At 35.1% G+C, this 18,075-nt stretch overlaps 1 protein-coding gene across 3 annotated transcripts in view; it reads right to left on the minus strand.

Annotated features, from left to right (window-relative positions):
- Window positions 1-18,075, minus strand: part of Slc49a4 (solute carrier family 49 member 4) — a 136,472-nt gene that overhangs the window by 53,281 nt on the left and 65,116 nt on the right. For all 3 annotated transcript variants that reach the window (XM_071615283.1, XM_071615284.1, XM_027935940.2), the window contains exon 4: window positions 13,316-13,445. In XM_071615283.1, coding sequence (XP_071471384.1) covers window positions 13,316-13,445 — 130 coding nt within the window. The remainder of the gene's footprint in view (window positions 1-13,315; window positions 13,446-18,075) is intronic.

Below are 18,075 nucleotides of genomic sequence, written 5' to 3' on the forward strand. Positions count from 1 at the left end.
ATAAGGTAAAAATGTAATGAAAATTAGATACCATTCAAATAGCTTTAAAATAAATATATATATATATATATATATATATATATATATATATAGAGAGAGAGAGAGAGAGAGAGAGAGAGAGAATCTAGGAATAAACCAGAAAGGCCAGGAATCTCTGTAGGGTGGGAGGTCCGTGTGTGTGTGTGTGTGTGTGTGTGTGTGTGTATGTGTTTGTATGTGTGTGTGTGTGTAGGGGGAAGTCACCTTTAATTTAATTAAGGCCACTGAGGATCAAAGACCTAGACCAGAGACCTTGCACCCACTAGAAGAAAATGTAGGCCAAATCTTTATCATGTCAGTTTAGGAACTGACTTCCTCAACAAGACTCCTAAAGTACAAGAAAGAAAATCAAAAATCAACAAATGGGATGGTATCAATCTAAAAAGCTTCTTCACAGCAAAGGAAACAATAAAGAGAGTGAAGAGAGAGCCTACAGAATGGAAGAAAATTTTCGCCATCTGCACCTCTGATAGAGCTTTAATATCTAGGATATACAAAGAACTAAAAAATACCCCTCCAAAATAAATAAATAAAATAACCCAATCAATACATAGGCAAAGGAACTGAACAGGCACTTCACAGAAGAAATTCGAATGGTCAACAAGTATATGAAAAAATGTTCAATATCACTAGCAATTAGAGAAATGCAAATCAAAACTACACTGAGATTTCATCTCACTCTATTCGGCAAGGCAACAATCAAGAATACAAGTAACAGGGGAGATCCAAGATGGCAGAACAGAGGAGGTCTGTGGCATGAAACCAAGAAAGCAGACAGGCAGCTTCTCCACAAGGTCTCGCCTAGATGGAATACAACATCAAGAGTGTGAGAGGACCCCTATACAGCGGATTTTTGCAGAAATCACCAGCGCTGCAACCACCCACAAAGAAATCAGAGCCTCTGTGCTTGAGTAAGTCTCTAGACTCTGGACCCAAAGCCCACAATTCTAGCTCACCGACGGCTCACAAGTGGCTTAGCAGAACAACCTATCCTGCACCTCTGCAGAACTCCAGGCTGCCTTCCACTCCCACGCAGGTCACTCGGCTGCTACCTATCGACAGCACAAGGCCATCGCCCAGCTTCCCCCACATCATCAGACACCCCAGCACTGGAAGCAGACTGATTCCACCTTGGAAAACCTTCATCGCCATTTTGTGGTGGGCATGGCTACCAGATCAGGTCACCATCTAAGCAGGTATCTGAATACCTATCCCCCCCCCCCCCGCCCCCAAGCAGCGGTAACTCATCACAGTGACCACCCAACACAAAAATAGCTCTCAGTTGGACCAGAGTGCAGTGTGAACATGGCGCTGCCCACCTGGTGTGAGCCTGGGGGTGACAGGTCCCGTAGTTGGGACCTGATAAGTAAGAGAGGGGAAGGGACTAAAGTCTGGATCATAATAGAGGGACTAGGATCTGGGAAAACTACAGGCAAGAGAGGGAGATGGTATCGAGGGCACAAGTCAGATGATTGGTCACAAAAAAAGACCCATGAGGTGCAATTTTCCTGTTGGGACTGGTGGACAGAACTCCCCACTTCCAGAGGCTCTACACCAGGTCCAGTCTTCACACCCTGATTACCTACACCATCCTGAGGGCAGAGACACCTGCTAGATGAGACAACCCCACCTACTAGATGAGAAGAGAAAGAAATGGATCTCTAAGAGTATTTTTCCCCCTTCTTCTTCTGTCTCTTCTACCCTTCTATCCTCTGGCCCTCACATCCCCAACATATGTAAAACCAAGAACTTTGCATAAAATAGGACTTTGAGGACTGAGTCACCTGAATAATATAATATAGAGGAATTGCATAAGCCCCCTTTTCCTTTTTCTTCTCTTTTTCTTTCTTTCCCTTTTTTGTTTTACTCTTTCTTCTTCCTTCACCGTCCAAATTTTACTATTTTCACATTCTGTATTTTTCTAAATACATATGTGTGTTTGTTTTATGTACTCTACTGTTGTCCTATGTAATTGTCTACCCTAAATTACTTCCTGTATATTCCCCTGGAAATAAGCCTCTTCATTAGATTTCTCCTTCACATTTCCTAAAATATATTAATTCTATACCGTCACATCTTTTCCCCTCAGCATATCACCCTACGCCTGACACCCAGTTCATTGTCTACCGCCAGAAATGGTAAACCTTTTTATGAAACTACTGATTATATTTTAAATAATAATTGAATCCAATATTTCTGGACATTGAGACTAAACTGTAAATGTCTTAATAACAACAATTTGTTCACAGGTGATGTATTGTTGATATTGGGATCCGTTAACATTGTTCTTCCCCACAAAAGAAAGATCTTGGAACCCTACAAGAGCACTACAAATCTATAGGGTAAAAACAATAACACACCAGATCCACAGAGCTGGAAAGGAAGACACATGAGCAATATGAAAAGACAAGGGAAGAAAGTAACACAAACAAATCAAGAAGACACATCATTAGAAGTATTGTCAGCTAGAGCAGAAAAAATTACAGAGAAAGATTTCAGGATATACATGGTTAAAATGTTTTGGGATCTCAAAGAAGACATAAGAGAACAAATACAGGTAGTGAAAGATCACTTTGACCATAAGCTACAGAAACAAATCCAAGAAGCAAAAGATCACCTCAACAGAGAGATAGAGGTTCTAAAAAAAAAAAAAAAACCCAAACAGAAATCCTTGAAATGAAAGAAATAATAAATTAAAAACTCAAAGGAAAGCATCACCAACAGAGTGGGCCACTTAGAAGGTAGGACATCAGACAATGAAGATAAAATAAATCATCTTGAAAAGAATAAAGACCATACAGTGAAAATGATAAGAAACCACGAACAGAACATTCAAGAAATATGGGATAGCATAAAAAGACCAAATTTAAGAGTTATTGGGATAGAGGAAGGCATAGAGGTCCAAACCAAAGGAATGAACAATCTATTCAATGATATAATATCAGAAAACTTTCCAAACATGAAGAATGAATTGGAAATCCAAATTCAAGAAGCCTACAGGATGACGCCAAATGTACAAAAATCACAACAGATCCACACCAAGGCACATTATAATGAAAATGCCCAACACAGAGAAAAAGGAGAGAATTTTTTTTTTTTTTTTTAGAGAGAGAGAGAGAGAGAGAGAGAGAGAGAGAGAGAGAGAGAATTTTTTAATATTTATTTTTTAGTTTTCGGTGGACACAACATCTTTGTTTGTATGTGGTGCTGAGGATTGAACCCGGGCCGCATGCATGCCAGGCGAGCACGCTACCGCTTGAGCCACATCCCCAGCCCAAAAGGAGAGAATTTTAAAAGCCACAAGAGAAAGGAATCAGATTACATACAAGGAAAACCAATTAGGATAACGGCAGATTTTTTAACACAGACCCTGAAAGCTAGAAGATCCTGGAACAACATACATCAACCTCTGAAAGAACTTTAAAGAAGAACTAATACCAATACTCTTTAATTTATTTCAGGAAATATAAAAAAAGAAAGGCAGTAATTCCAAAATCATTCTATGAAGACAATATTACCCTGATCCCAAAACCAGGCAAAGACACATCAAAGAAAGAAAACTTCAGACCAATATCTCTAATAAACATAGATGCAAAAATTCTCAATAAAATTCTGGCAAATCGAATACAAAAACATATCAAAAAGATTGTGCACCATGATCAAGTGGGATTCATCCCAGGGATGCAAGGTTAGTTCAACATATAGAAATCAATAAATGTAATTCATCACATCAATAGACTTAAAGATAAGAATCATATGATCATCTCAATAGATGCAGAAAAAGCACTTGACAAAATACAACACCCCTTTATGTTCAAAACACTAGAAAAACTAGGGATAACAGGAACATATCTCAACTTCATAAATGCTATCTACACTAAGCCTCAAGCCAACATCATTCTAAATGGAGAAAAATTGAAGGCATTCCCTCTAAAATCTGGAACAAGACAGGGATGCCCTCTTTCACCACTTCTATTCAACATAATTCTTGAAACACTAGCCAGAGCAATTCGACGAAATAAATCAAAGGAATATGTATAGGAAAAGAAGAACTTAAATTAGCACTATTTGCTGACGATATGATTCTATACCTAGAAGACCCAAAAAACTCCACCAGAAAACTTCTAGAACTAGTAAATGAATTCAGCAAAGTAGCAGGATATAAAATCAATACCCATAAATCAAAGGCATTTCTGTATATCAGTGACAAAGCCTCTGAGAAGGAAATGAGGAAAACTACCCCATTCATAACAACCTCAAAAAAAAAAAAAAAAAAAAGATACTTGGGAATCAACTTAACAAAAGAGGTGAAAGATCTATACAATGAAAACTACAGAACCCTAAAGAGAGAAATCAAAATAGACCTTAGAAGATGGAAAGATCTACCTTGCTCTTGGATATGCAGAATTAATACAAAATGACCATACTATCAAAAGCACTATACAGATGTAATGCAATTCCAATCAAAATCCCAATGGTATTCCTCATAGAAATAGAAAAAGCAATCATGAAATTCATCTGGAAAAATAAGAGACCCAGAATAGCTAAAGCAATCCTTAGCAGGAAGAGTGAATCAGGTGGCATCGCTATACCAGATCTTAAACTATGCTACAGAGCAATAGTAACAAAAACATTATGGTATTGGCACCAAAACAGATTGGTAGACCAATGGTACAGAATAGAGGACACAGAGACTAACCCACAAAATTACAATTATCTTATATTAGACAAAGGTGCCAAAAACATGCACTGGAGAAAAGACAGCATCTTCAACAAATGGTGCTGGGAAAACTGGAAATCCATATGCAACAAAATGAAATTAAACCCCTATCTCCTACCATGCACAAAACTTAACTCAAAATGGATCAAGGACTTAGGAATTAGACCAGAGACTCTGTGTCTAATAGAAGAAAAAGTAGGCCCTAATCTTCATCATGTGGGATTGGCCCCAATTTCCTGAATAAGACACCTATAACGCAAGAATTAAAATCAAGAATCGATAAATGGGATTGAATCAAACTAAAAAGTTTCTTCTCAGCAAAGAAAATAATCTGTGAGGTGAACAGAGAGCCCACATCCTGGGAGCAAATTTTTGGATTTCCAAGTCATTCTTCATGATTTGGAAAGTTTTCTGATATTATGTCCTCACACATCACACAGAGCACTAATCTCTAGGATACATAAAGAACTCAAAAAGCTAAGCACCAAAAAAACATATAACCCAATCAACAAATGGGCCAAGGACCTGAACAGACACTTCTCAGAAGAGGATATACAATCAATCAACAAATATATGAAAAAATGGTCATCATTTCTAGCAATCAGAGAAATGCAAATCAAAACTACTCTAGTATATCATCTCACTCCAGTCAGAATGGCAGCTATTATTAAGACAAACAACAATAAATGTTGGTGAGGATGTGGGGAAAAAGGTACACTCATACATTGCTGGTGGGACTGCAAATTGGTACAGACAATATGGAAAGCAGTATGGAGATTCCTTGGAAATCTGGGAATGGAACTACCATTTGACCCAGCTATCCCTTTCCTCAGAGTATACCCAAAGGACTTAAAAACAGCATACTACAGGGACACAGCCACATCAATGTTTAGAGAAGCACAATTCACAATAGCTAAACTGTGGGGCCAACCTAGATGCACTTCAGTGGATGAATGGATAAAAAAATGTGGCATATATACACAATAGAATTTTTCTCAGCATTAAAAGAGAATAAAATCATGGCTTTTGCAGGTAAATGGAGACATTGGAGAAGATAATACTAAGCGAAGTTAGCCAATCCCCAAAAGACAAATGCTGAATGTTTTCTCTGATATAAGGAGACTGACTCATAGTGGGGTAGGGAGTGGGGAGCATGGGAGGATTAGATGAATTCTAGATAGGGAAGAGGGGTGGGAGGGAAAGGGAGGGGGCAGGGGTTTAACAAGGCCAGTGGAATGTGATGCACATCATTATCCAAAGTACATATATGAAGACTCGAATTGGGTGTCAACATACTTTATATATAAACAGATATGAAAAATTGTGGTATATATATGTAATAAGAATTGTAATGTAAAAAAATCAAAGTACATGTATAAAAGCATGAATTGGCATGAATATACACTATATACAAAGATATCAAAAACTGTATTCTATATGTGTAATAAGAACTGTAATGCATTCCGCTGTCATGTATTTAAAAAAATAAAATCAATAAAACAAAACAACAACAACAACAACAAAAAGAATACAGTAACAAAAAATATGTTCAGGATGAGGGGAAAAGGGTACACTCAAACATTGCTGGTGGGACTGCAAATTAGTGCAACCGAGCTGGAAAACAGTATAGAAAATCCTTGTAAAACTGGGAATGGATCCACCATTTGACCCAGCTATTCCAATCCTCAGTTTATACCCAAAGGACTTAAAATCAGCATACTACAGTGACACATCCACATCAATATTTATAGCAGCTCAATTCACAATAACTATGGAACAAACCTAGATGCCCTTCAACAGATGAATGGATAAAGAAAATGTGGTACATATACACAACGGAATTTTGCTCAGCCTTAAAGAAGAATGAAATTATGGCATTTGCAGGTAAATGGATGGAACTAGAGAATATCATACTAAGTGAAATAAGCCTATCTCCAAAAATCAAAGGCCAAATATTTTCTCTGATAAGCAGATGCTGATCCATAGTGGGGAGGGGTTAGGGAAGAATGAAGGAAGTTTGGAATGTGCAGAAGGGACTGAGGGGAGGGGTGGGGCTGTGGGGATGGGAAGGACAGTAGAATGAGACAGACATTATTATCTTAATCATACATGTGGGGCTGGGGCTGTGGCTCAGTGGTAGAGTGCTCGCCTAGCATGCACGAGGCACTGGGTTCGATCCTCAGCACCACATAAATGTAAAATAAAGATATTGTGTTCACCTAAAACTAAAAAAATAAATTAAAAAAGAACTCATTTGTTGAGGTTTTAAGAAAAAAAAAATCATACATGTATGATTATACTACTGGTGTGACTATACCATGTGCAGCCAGAGGAATGAGAAGTTGTGCTCCATTGGTGTACAATGTGTCAGAATGCATTCTACTGTCATGTATAACTAATTAGAACAAATTTTTTTAAAAATAAAATATTAAAAATTGATTAAAAAAGAAAACACATTATATATTCACAATGGAATATTACTTAGTCACAAAAAGAATGACTTTATGACTTTTCTTGGTTAATGGATGAATCTGGAGACTATCATGCAAAAGAAAAAAACAGTCCCCCCAAACCAAAGGTTGAATGTTCTCTCTGATATATGGATGCTAACACATGACAAGGGGTTGGGAGGGGAAGAATACAAGTCCAGTGGATTACATAAAGGGGAATGAAGAGAAGGGAAGGGGGATTGGAATAGGAAAGACAGTGGAATGAATCTGACACAACTTTTCTATGAACATATATGAATACACCACAATGAATCTCCATATCATGTATCACCACAGACTAGGATTCTAATTAGAATAAGATATATTTCATGTTTGTATAAATATGTCAAAATACACTCTACTGTCATGTGTATCTAAAAAGAACAAATAAAGTTTTTAAAAAATAATGAAGGTCACTGAGACAATCTAGATAGATGGAAAGACAGTTCATATTGTCAATTCAATGCAAATTTATCTATGAACTCAATGCAATCACAATTAAAATTCCAGTAGTAGTTTTCCTAGAAAATCAAGAAATTGCTCCAGAATTTACATCCAAGAATAAAGTCTCTTTAAAAAGGTAAGTCATCCATTAAAAAAAAAAAAGATGAAAGAGAGATCCCTTCTCCTATCAGATATGACAACAAACTTCAACCAAAGTAATAAAAACAGAGTGGTATTGACTCAATAATAAAAAGAACAATGAAGAACTGAGAGCTAAGACACAGAAATTCGATATACGATAAAGATAGTACTGCAAATCAAAAAGCTAAATATGTTTAGTAAGTGGTGCTAGTTTATTTATTCGGGGGGGACTCCTACATCATTAGTTAGCATCATATATTAACATGGATTCTAGATGGATTGAAAACCTAAATGTGAAAGATAAAATCAAGAAATTAATTAAGGAATCCATGAACAAAATTATCAGGCAGATTACAGATTGGGAGTAGATATTGTAAATTTTGAGGAACAACAAGGAATTTATATCTAAAATATGTAAATTATTAAGAAAAAGATAAATTATGATTAAGAAATGGGCAGAGGCTATGAACAAAAGTTTACAGTAACATGAAACAAACACAGAGAGTTTGAAACCTGTTAATGGTCACAAAATGCAAATTAAACAAGGGATATATTAGTTTATATCTTAGAATGGCAAAAATTAGAACAATGGATAATGTCAAGTTCAGCAGGCATCTTTGAGACCAATATGGCAATACCTGGAAAATTAAGCTTGGATTACGCTATGACCTTGTAATCCTGTTGCAGGGTCTACTTTCCAAGGAAATTCTCAGGTCTTGTGTTACAAGTATGAGGGTGTCACTGCAGTAAACTGCACGCAATCTGGGTACACAGTGGGAATAGGGGGATAGACTAACATCACGGAGTACAAAGAACTAGATGCAAATAGAGCAGGGGGGACCTATCTTCAAAATAGAGTGCTCATATCACTATGCAGAACTCATATACCTCCTCATGGAAGAAGGGAGCCTCATCTCCTAACAGTCCACATGAAGATCAAAAACTAAACCGGAATCAGAAGATAGGTCTGGCTAACAATTTACAGGAAACACAAAGGACAGAGGAACATGTTAAACTACACAAGGAGACAAGCAACAAAATCCAGACTGTGGGGGTGAAAAAGCTAGCTCCTCAACAAATAAGTTATAATGAAAAAAAGAGAGAGAGAGAAATGGAAAGGAAATCCTTAGATTTTAAGGCATTTGAACCAAATGCAATATGTGGACCTACTCTAGATCTTGACTCAAACTGTTAACAGAACTTATGAGATAATAGGAAATTTAAATACTGATTTGGTATTAGCCAATTATTATTAAAAAGTTTTTAGGTAAGATAATGGCACTATATTTATGCTAAAAGGATCCTTGTATTTTTAAAATATATTGTACATATTGAAATATACCTGGATGAAATGATTTGTTCCAAAGAAGAGGGGAAGAGGGTAGGCAGAGATAGAACAAAATTTGCTGCACAATTTGATAACAGACATTGGCTAATGGACATATGGGGGTTATGCTATTCTACCTTGTATATTATCATACATTTCAAAATAGAAAGTAAAAAAATCCATATAATGCTTAATGAAAAAATTAAAATGGAATGATATATAAAATATGCCATTATTTAAATAAATTAAACATAGATCCATACTAAACAATACATATATTGCAAATAAAAAGACAAAAGATATGCACATAAAGGCATTTGAGAGGTGGCCCAGGTAGAGGGAGTGGGATGGGAGTAGGAGATATAAACAAAAGAGTGAATGAAAAATAAATGAATAAATGTGTTTATGTGCCCTGAAATAAAGAACATGTTCAACTTAATGCTCTTCTCTCAAAGTTTAAAAGGCAAAACCCAATTATCATCAAACATGACACCAACATAAAAAGGGAAAGGAATATTTACATTAGGTTATACAGGTTAAAAGCATATTAAGAGAAGGGAAACATATGGGCATTAAATAAATAATTGTGGTGAAAAACATGGAGCATACTTGTTGATGGTTTTTCTTTTTGTCAAAATACACTCTACTGTCATGTGTCAAATTTAGAGAGGCAGTTATTTTGATTAATCCAGGAAGTTCTTTGAAAAGTTCAGGGAAAATTAATACTATAGATAAGGGAACTGGGGCAAGGCAGGCCCACAGACCTCCTCTGGAGGGTGCAGAGGTAGCAATGGAGAAGTTACAGACCAAATGGGAAGAGAGAAAGGTAGGTCAAGCATTGGTGAAAAAGGCTTTTTATGGAGAAGAAAGATATTATACTTTGTTTCAAACACAGAATGAGGATCTTGATTCTTGGCTAATTAGAAGCCAACACAGGTATACTGTGGTCAGAGGGATAATTTATTGTTCCTTCTGTGTCAGAAAAATCTTGTACCTAACTGAGTAAGCTTAAAAGCCTTTTTTGACTCCTATTTCCCACAGAATAGTTCAAAATTATTAGTTCAGAGTTACTATTATATGACTACCATCTAACTTTCTAGCTTTATGTACTGGTATCAAACTTTTGCTGCTGGCTTTGCATGGAAAAAATTTAGTTAAATAGTGTGTTTTTCTTAATTACCATTTTAAAATGTCATTTTACAAATGTATATTACTGACCATAATTCAACTTAACTAACATTTTTCTTTTGTCTATTATGTTGAAGGCAATGTATCAGGTGGTATAGAGAAGTGGTTTTCAAAACTTCTTGTATGCCAAAATAAGAAATTTATTTTTACTTTGTGACTTACCCATTATATACAGAAACAAAAGTCTCACAAAAAGTAATCTTACTACATGTGATACAATATTTTCTATTCTGTGCTGGGCGAGGTAGTGTACACCTGTAATCCCAGCAACTCAGGAGGCTGAGGCAGGAGGATGGAGAGTTCAAAGCCAGCCTCAGTAAAAACAAGGCACTAAGCAGCTCAGTGAGACCATGTTTATAAATCAAATACAAAAAAGGGCTGGGGACATGGCTCAGTGGTCAAGTGCCCCTGAGCTTAATCCCTGATACCTCTAAAAAGAAAAAAAATATTTCTTGTGTTCCACTCCACTTTGTTTAAAAAAAGTAATGGTCAACTCACCAAATCATTTAGCTGTGAACCAAAGTTTGAAAAATAATGAAATGTGGCTAGTGTAACTTAGGAGAAATTTTTAAATTTGATCTCATCTTGCCTAATTTAAGTCTAAGTTTTAAAACAGGCATTAAAAGTATTTTTCCACTAAAAAATCTTTTTTAAAAATTTATTTTATTTTTTGTGGTGTTGGCAAATTTAGGGCTTTGTAACACTAGGCAAGTGCTCTGCCACTGAGCTACATTACCAGCCCCCCAAACTGCATTTTGTAGTAGAACTATGTTTCACTTTACCAGCTGCAACACATAAGGCAGAGTGAGCACATTGGCACCTGAGTTTTCTAGTGTTATTACATGCCACTGATCTCCCTGGTGTCAATGAACTGATTCAGTTCCAATTATTTTTTCATACACACTAATATAACTTTATAATTTGTTCAATTGAATATTTCACGTAGAAAGAAAATATGAGACTAGAATGGAAAAAGGCATGTTGAAAATTTCACCATGAATGACAACTGCAATTTGCTGAAGCAGAACAAAATGAAATGTCTGATGTAAGAAAAAAATATTTAAGTTATTTAAGTGGACAATATTAAGAGCCATTTTATATGTGTGTGCATGTGTGTATCTATATCTATCTATGTTAGATATAGAACAACCAAATTATGCTATGTGCATGCATGTATGAATATAGCACAATGAACCCTATTTTTTATGTATAATTATAATGCATCAATTTAAAAAATAAATGGAAGGTAGACTAGTAGTGTAGAGAAAGAGGGTTGGGGGAGGGAAGAGGGCAGGAAAAGGGAGAGGTACGAGGGAAGGATATGGAGCAAATTATGTTACATATTAATATGTCACAATGAGCCCTAGTATTATGTATAATTATAATGCACTAATAAAAACACAAAAAGAGAGACATTCTCAGCAAATGCATAAGAAGTTTCTTTTCAACAGTCAAAAAAGTATTAAGAAAATTAGTTGCTGGAAATCAGAATTAAATGTCCAACAAACATTCTAAAACAAATTTTTAACAGATTTGAACTTATAATTTTGGTAAGCTATAAAATGGTTTGGATTTTCATAGAAAAAGAAAACCATTTCTCAATGGAGAGATGAAAATGTTATTTAAGCTATGGAAATTTTGTTAAAAATTGTGAGGAAAAAACTATATCCTACAGAAGTGACAGATCTTCAATTAAGCTCTGAACAACTGTCTATAGAATTTGAGACTATTCTGTAATATCAAAGTTGTGTTAATTCAAATTTTAAAAGGTAATTACTTATTTTCAATTTAGTGAAAAATGGGAAAATCTGCTCAATGAATACTTTTCAATTGTAAATTTAATGACAGCCGAATATATATCAAATGCTCCAATAAAAATTTAGTGTCCAAATTGAAATGTGCTGTAAGGGAAAATACACACTGGATATTAGAGTTTTATGTGAATATGAGAATGTCAAATATCTCAATCATTAATATTGATTACATGTTAAAATGATGTTTTAGATATAGTGGGTTGAGTATAATATGCTACACATTGTCTTTATTTGTTTCTATTTATCTTTTTAAAAGAGACTATTAGAAAATTAAAGATTACATATGTGATTCAAATTATATTCATATTCTCATTGTGAATCAAATTATATTCCTATATTGGATAGTAGTATTATAGAGGAATTTACCATCTGAGGGGAAAGAAGGCAAGAAAAGAAAGAACCAACCAGAGAGAGCTGCTGGTGTTCTGAAAGTAAGTTCAAAAGTGCAACTACAAATCGTAATCAATGGTGATGTTCTGTGCCTCCCAAGAATCAAATTTAGCTTTTAAGAATCCAATCATTTGAGCTTTCAAGGGTAGAATTTACCTAACTATATTTAAGTTTTGCCAATAAAATAAAAAAAATACATTAATAAGTTTCTTAAATTGTGATCCTACTGGTGGCACATGAGAAGACTTTAGGTGATACAGGAATAATATTGTTTATTTTATTCATTTTGCATTGACAAATACATAATGAATAAAATAATCTCCATATTAGAAAAACATAATAAATACATAAACCCATACTTTCATGGACACTACTATATAAGATTCTTTTTTTTTTGGTGGTGCAGGGGATGAACCCAGGGCCTTGCCATGCAAGGCAAGCACTCTACCAAGTGAGCTATATCCCCAGCCCCCAGTATAAGTTTCTTTATAAAAGAAAATTACTTAAAAAATATTTGACTTTAAACATAGTAAATAAATAACACTATAGGTAGTATGTAGATAGGCAAAAATTAGAGAGGTTTTGTTTTGGGTGATTTTTCAAGATAGATTTCTCATAGGAAATAAAAATATTTAATGAGTATTTTATTAATTATAAACTGATTAATGGTTGCTGAAAATTAGTATCTCAAATTATCTTTTAAAAAAATGGAATTATATTGAAGTGCCAGTCACTACCACCCAATGACCACAAGTATATTTACCTTAATAGCCTACAAAAGCTGCGTCGATAACTTAGCCTCTGGCTAGCTGCAGCAACACTGGGAGGAAGAGGAGGCCGGGGTGGGAAATAAGCTAGTGTTGCAGAGAATATTAAGCAGACAACTCCAAATTCTGAAAGAAAAAAAATTAGTAAAGTGTTAACCAGTGACACAAAAAGTTGAATACTTCAAGTATTTATTTATTTAACGAATATTTACTGAGCATCAAATAAGCCCTAGATATATAAAGATAGGCAAAACATAGCACCTAGCCAAGATAGCTCAGTCTAGTGGGAAAGACAGATATGTACAGATACAAAGTTCAGCAGGTCACAGGTAGGAAGTCAGGCTATAAATAAAGAAGCATGGTAGTCCAATGACACACCACATAGTCAAAAAAAATCAAGGGAGTACACAACTGTTACTCTATAGAGAAATCTCATTCAAACCAACAATACCTTACTATAAAAGAGGTCTAAGATGGTTGTCTATAAGTAGGGTACTCAGAAAAAAGAATATGAAAGAAATTTGGCAAAAATAGAATAGAACATTTGTTTGATCAAGGATAGGATTTCTGATCCATATGTAGGACAGATCCAATTTATAGACAGTACAGGAAAATTTAACAAGACAAGAAAGCATCCAAAATTAAGAAACCAGAGGCTGGGGTTGTGGCTCAGTGATAGAGCGCTTGCTCTATGCATGAGGCACTGGGTTCGATCCCCAGCACCACATAAAAAAATTAAATAAACAAAATAAAGGTATGTGTCCATCTACACCTAAAAATATTAAAAGAAAAAAAGAAACCAAGAGGCAGCAAATTAAAGCACAAACCTAGCTAAATAAAAATATTTAATGAGTATTTTAATAAGTCTAGCTAAATATTAATCAGAAGTAAAATGAACAGTCAAACCACACTAGTTTGGCCTTATTACAAAAGGGAAAGTTCTTAGGACTCTCAATTCTTCCCTCCACAGCACAGATTTTGTTAACTGTGCCCAATTTTAAGTAGAAAAGCACAACATTAATAAAAATACTGGAAACTTAGATGACAGACTCATCTGTGCCATTAACTGACTTGTTACAAAAGTGAATCCCAGTAAAGGGAGTTGACTTAGTAGTTTCTAGGGGTCTTTTCTGTTGGATAATTCTATTTCTAGGGATATTTTCTTAGGAAAAGGGACAATAATTCTATAAGACACTTAACCATATATCATTTTAGTTAATTCAACTGTAAATTTATAGATTCCTAATTCTGAAAGACAAGATTGTTACCAAATTTTTTTGGAATTCTCAATCTCTTTATTCTTTGTCAATCTAAAGAGCAACAAGAAGTTAATGAGTTATTTTACCTTACAGTTCTTTCTTTTAATTATTAATAACACTGAGCATCTTGAATATACTTATTAGTTATTTGTATTTGTTCTGTGATATCCTCATTCATATTCTTTGACCATCTTTCTTTTTTTTAAATATGTTTTTAGTTGTATATGGACACAATATCTTCATTTTATTTATTTTTTTAATATGGTGCTGAGGATCGAACCCAGTGCCTCACACATGTGAGGCAAGCACTCCACCACTGAGCCACAATCCTAGCCTCATTGACCATCTTTCTATAGACATTTTTGTAAAAAATTTCATGGGATATTATTCATATAAAATACGATTCACACATTAAAGTACACAGTCCAATGGTTTTTAGTACATTTATATAACAGTGCAACCATTATAATTTTAGAATTTGGGGGAGGGCAGGTATCTGGGATTGAACTCAGGGGCACCTGACTACTGAGCCACATCCCCAGCTCCTATTTTGTATTTTACTTAGAGACAAGGTCTCACTGAGTTGCTTAGCACCTCCCTTTTGCTGAGGCTGGCTGTAAACTCACAATTCTCCTGCAACAGCCTCCGGAGCCACTGGGATTATAGGCACGTGCCACTGTGCCCAGCTCAATTTTAGAATTTTTTGATCATCTCCTAAAGAAACCCTATAACCCATTAATTCCAAATCTCCCAGCTCTAGACAACCACTAACCTATTTTTAGTCTTTACGGATTTGAGTATTAGGATATTTCATTTAAGTGGAATCATAGAATATACAGTCTTTTGTGAGTGGCATCTTTCAATCAGCATGTTTTCAAGGGTCATCCATGTTGGAGCATGAATCAGTACTATACTTTCTATAATTGTCAATATCATGCCGTCTTGATTAGTTTTGTAATTATATTAGGTATTTATTTACTTATTTATTTTTGTACCAGGGATTGAACCCAGGGGCACTTAACCACTCAGCTACATTCCCAGCCCTTTCTTATTTTTAAATGGAAAGATGAATCATAAGATTTTTATTTTTTAAATTTTTAAATTTGTTTTAATTAGTTATACATGACAGAATGTATTTATGCACTTTAATTTATCAGTCATAGATGGGACAAAATTTCTCATTTTTCTGAGTGTACATGTTGCAGAATCATTGGTCATGTAGTCACACATGTACATACAGTAATAATGTTTGTTTCATTCTATAGTCTTTCCTATCCCCGCATCCCCTCCTTAACGCCCCCATCACTTCTCTCTACTTAATCTAAGGTAACACTATTCTTCCCCAGTGTCCCTAGACTTTAAAAAAATTTTTTTTTAGAGACACGGTCTTGTTGAGTTGCTTGGGGGATCATTAAGTTGCTGAGGCTGGCTTTGAATTCTCGATCCTCCTGTCTCAGTTTTAAAATTGAGAAACATGAGTTGTCCAACACCTTTTTCAAGATTGTTTTGGCTATTCCTGGTCCCTTGCATTTCCATCAATTTCTGCAACAAAGGCAGCTGGGATTTTAATAGGGCTGCACCAAGTTTGTAGATAAATTTGAGAATATTTTTTCAGTATTAAGCTTTCCAACCCATGAACATGGGATGACTTTCTATTTTGAAGGCCTTTAATTTCTTTCAATGCTGTTTTGTAGTCTTTAGAGTATGCTATAGATTTGTTAAATTTACTCCTAAATATATTATATTATTGATAGTACTATAAATTATTTTCCTAATTTCATGTTTGGGTTGATCATTATTAATGTACAATCAATCGATTTTACACATTAATCTTGTAAAATCTTGCTGAACTCATCTTTTAGATCTAACAGTTTGGTAGTGAATTCCAGATAATTTTTCTATATTTAAAATCATGTATTTTTCAAAAATTTCCTTTTTTTCCCCCTCCTTTCTTTCCAATCTGGTTACATTTAAATTTCTTTTTTCTTGCCCAGTGATATTGGGTAGAACCTCCAACACAATGATAAACAGAGGTGCTAAGAGTGGACATGCTTGTCCTGTTTCTGATCTTAGGAGGACTGCTTTCAGTATCTGACAATTAAATATACTGCATTTGTGTTTTTTGTATATTTTTTTATTAGGTTGAGGGAATGCCTGTCTATTCCTAGTTGTTGATTGTTTTATTTTGAAAGGACACTGGATCTGTAAACCTTTTTCTTTATCTCTTCATATAAGCACATTTTCCCCTGTATTCTATTGATATGATATATAACATTAATTGAGTTTTGAATGTTAAGTCAATCTTGTATTTCTGGGATGAATCCTACTTGATCATGGTGTACCATACTTTTTATAAGCTGATGGATTTGGTTTGCTAGTATTTTATCTAAGACCTTTGTGTCTATATTCCTAAGAGATCTTGGTCTGTAGCTTAATTTTCTTATGTGCTCTTACCTGGAATAATTTAAGAGTCTCTAACTGTTTGAGGCAGCAATTCTAGCAAAAGTATTTTTAATGTACTGAAGATTCATGGGGCAATATTTCAGAAAGGCAGACTGGGAGACTGAAAAGGTGTGAAAGCACTGAGGAAGTGACTGGAAGCTGTGAGCAAGGGCTTCCTCCTGACTGCATGGGAGCCCTGAACCAGGTAGATGCAGGGCATTAATACACGCCTAATGGTGTCTAAAACTCAGATATTTAAAATATACAATGATGGCTTAGGTTTTCAATGAAATGAATGATATTACTAATATGAAGTTTTAAAACTTATGTTTTCTGTTTTTAGGTTTCCTTGTGTATGTATGTAGTTTTACATTTTCAGTTTTTTTCTTCAAAAGGAGAGGAGTCTGTTTTAGTTTTATTCTTTAGAAGAAATACCAGATTTTGAAATGTAAATCTGATGTAAACTTCAGAGTGTGATCTTTGCCTACACCATGGTGAACTTCAAACCTTTTCTTTAGCCCTGCTTGAGGTCTCATGTCCTGGCTTCCCTCTCTAGTTTCTCCTATCACTATTTTCACCAGATCTAAGCCATTCTGGGCTTTCAGTAGCTTGAATGTACCAGGTTCTGTCACTTCATTGGGCTTCTTCTTCATGGTTCTATTTTATTCTTCCTTCTGCTCACTCTATTTGGTTAAGTCTCATCCCTTGGAAACCTTGGATGCTGCATATCTAGGAAACTACTACACAACCAAAATGTGAGCTAGGCACATCTCCTTCAAGCTGTTAGAGCAATTAATGCCCAGCATTCTGTTCTACAACTGTTTATTTGCCTCTCTGTATTCTTTAGGATACCAAAAGGTCTATTGGACCAGGAACCATATCCACCTCAGTGCCTAGCACAATGACAAATACACAGGAGCTCAAAATGTTTGTTAAATTCATAAGTGCATATACAAGTTAAGACAAAACTTGGCATAATCTGCTCCCTTATCTTTCCAGCTTCATTTCCTACCACTTGCTACCAATACTCAAACACAAATTCATACCACTACAGC

The sequence above is a fragment of the Marmota flaviventris genome, chromosome 8, assembly GCF_047511675.1.
Source record: "Marmota flaviventris isolate mMarFla1 chromosome 8, mMarFla1.hap1, whole genome shotgun sequence".
NCBI lineage: Eukaryota > Metazoa > Chordata > Mammalia > Rodentia > Sciuridae > Marmota > Marmota flaviventris.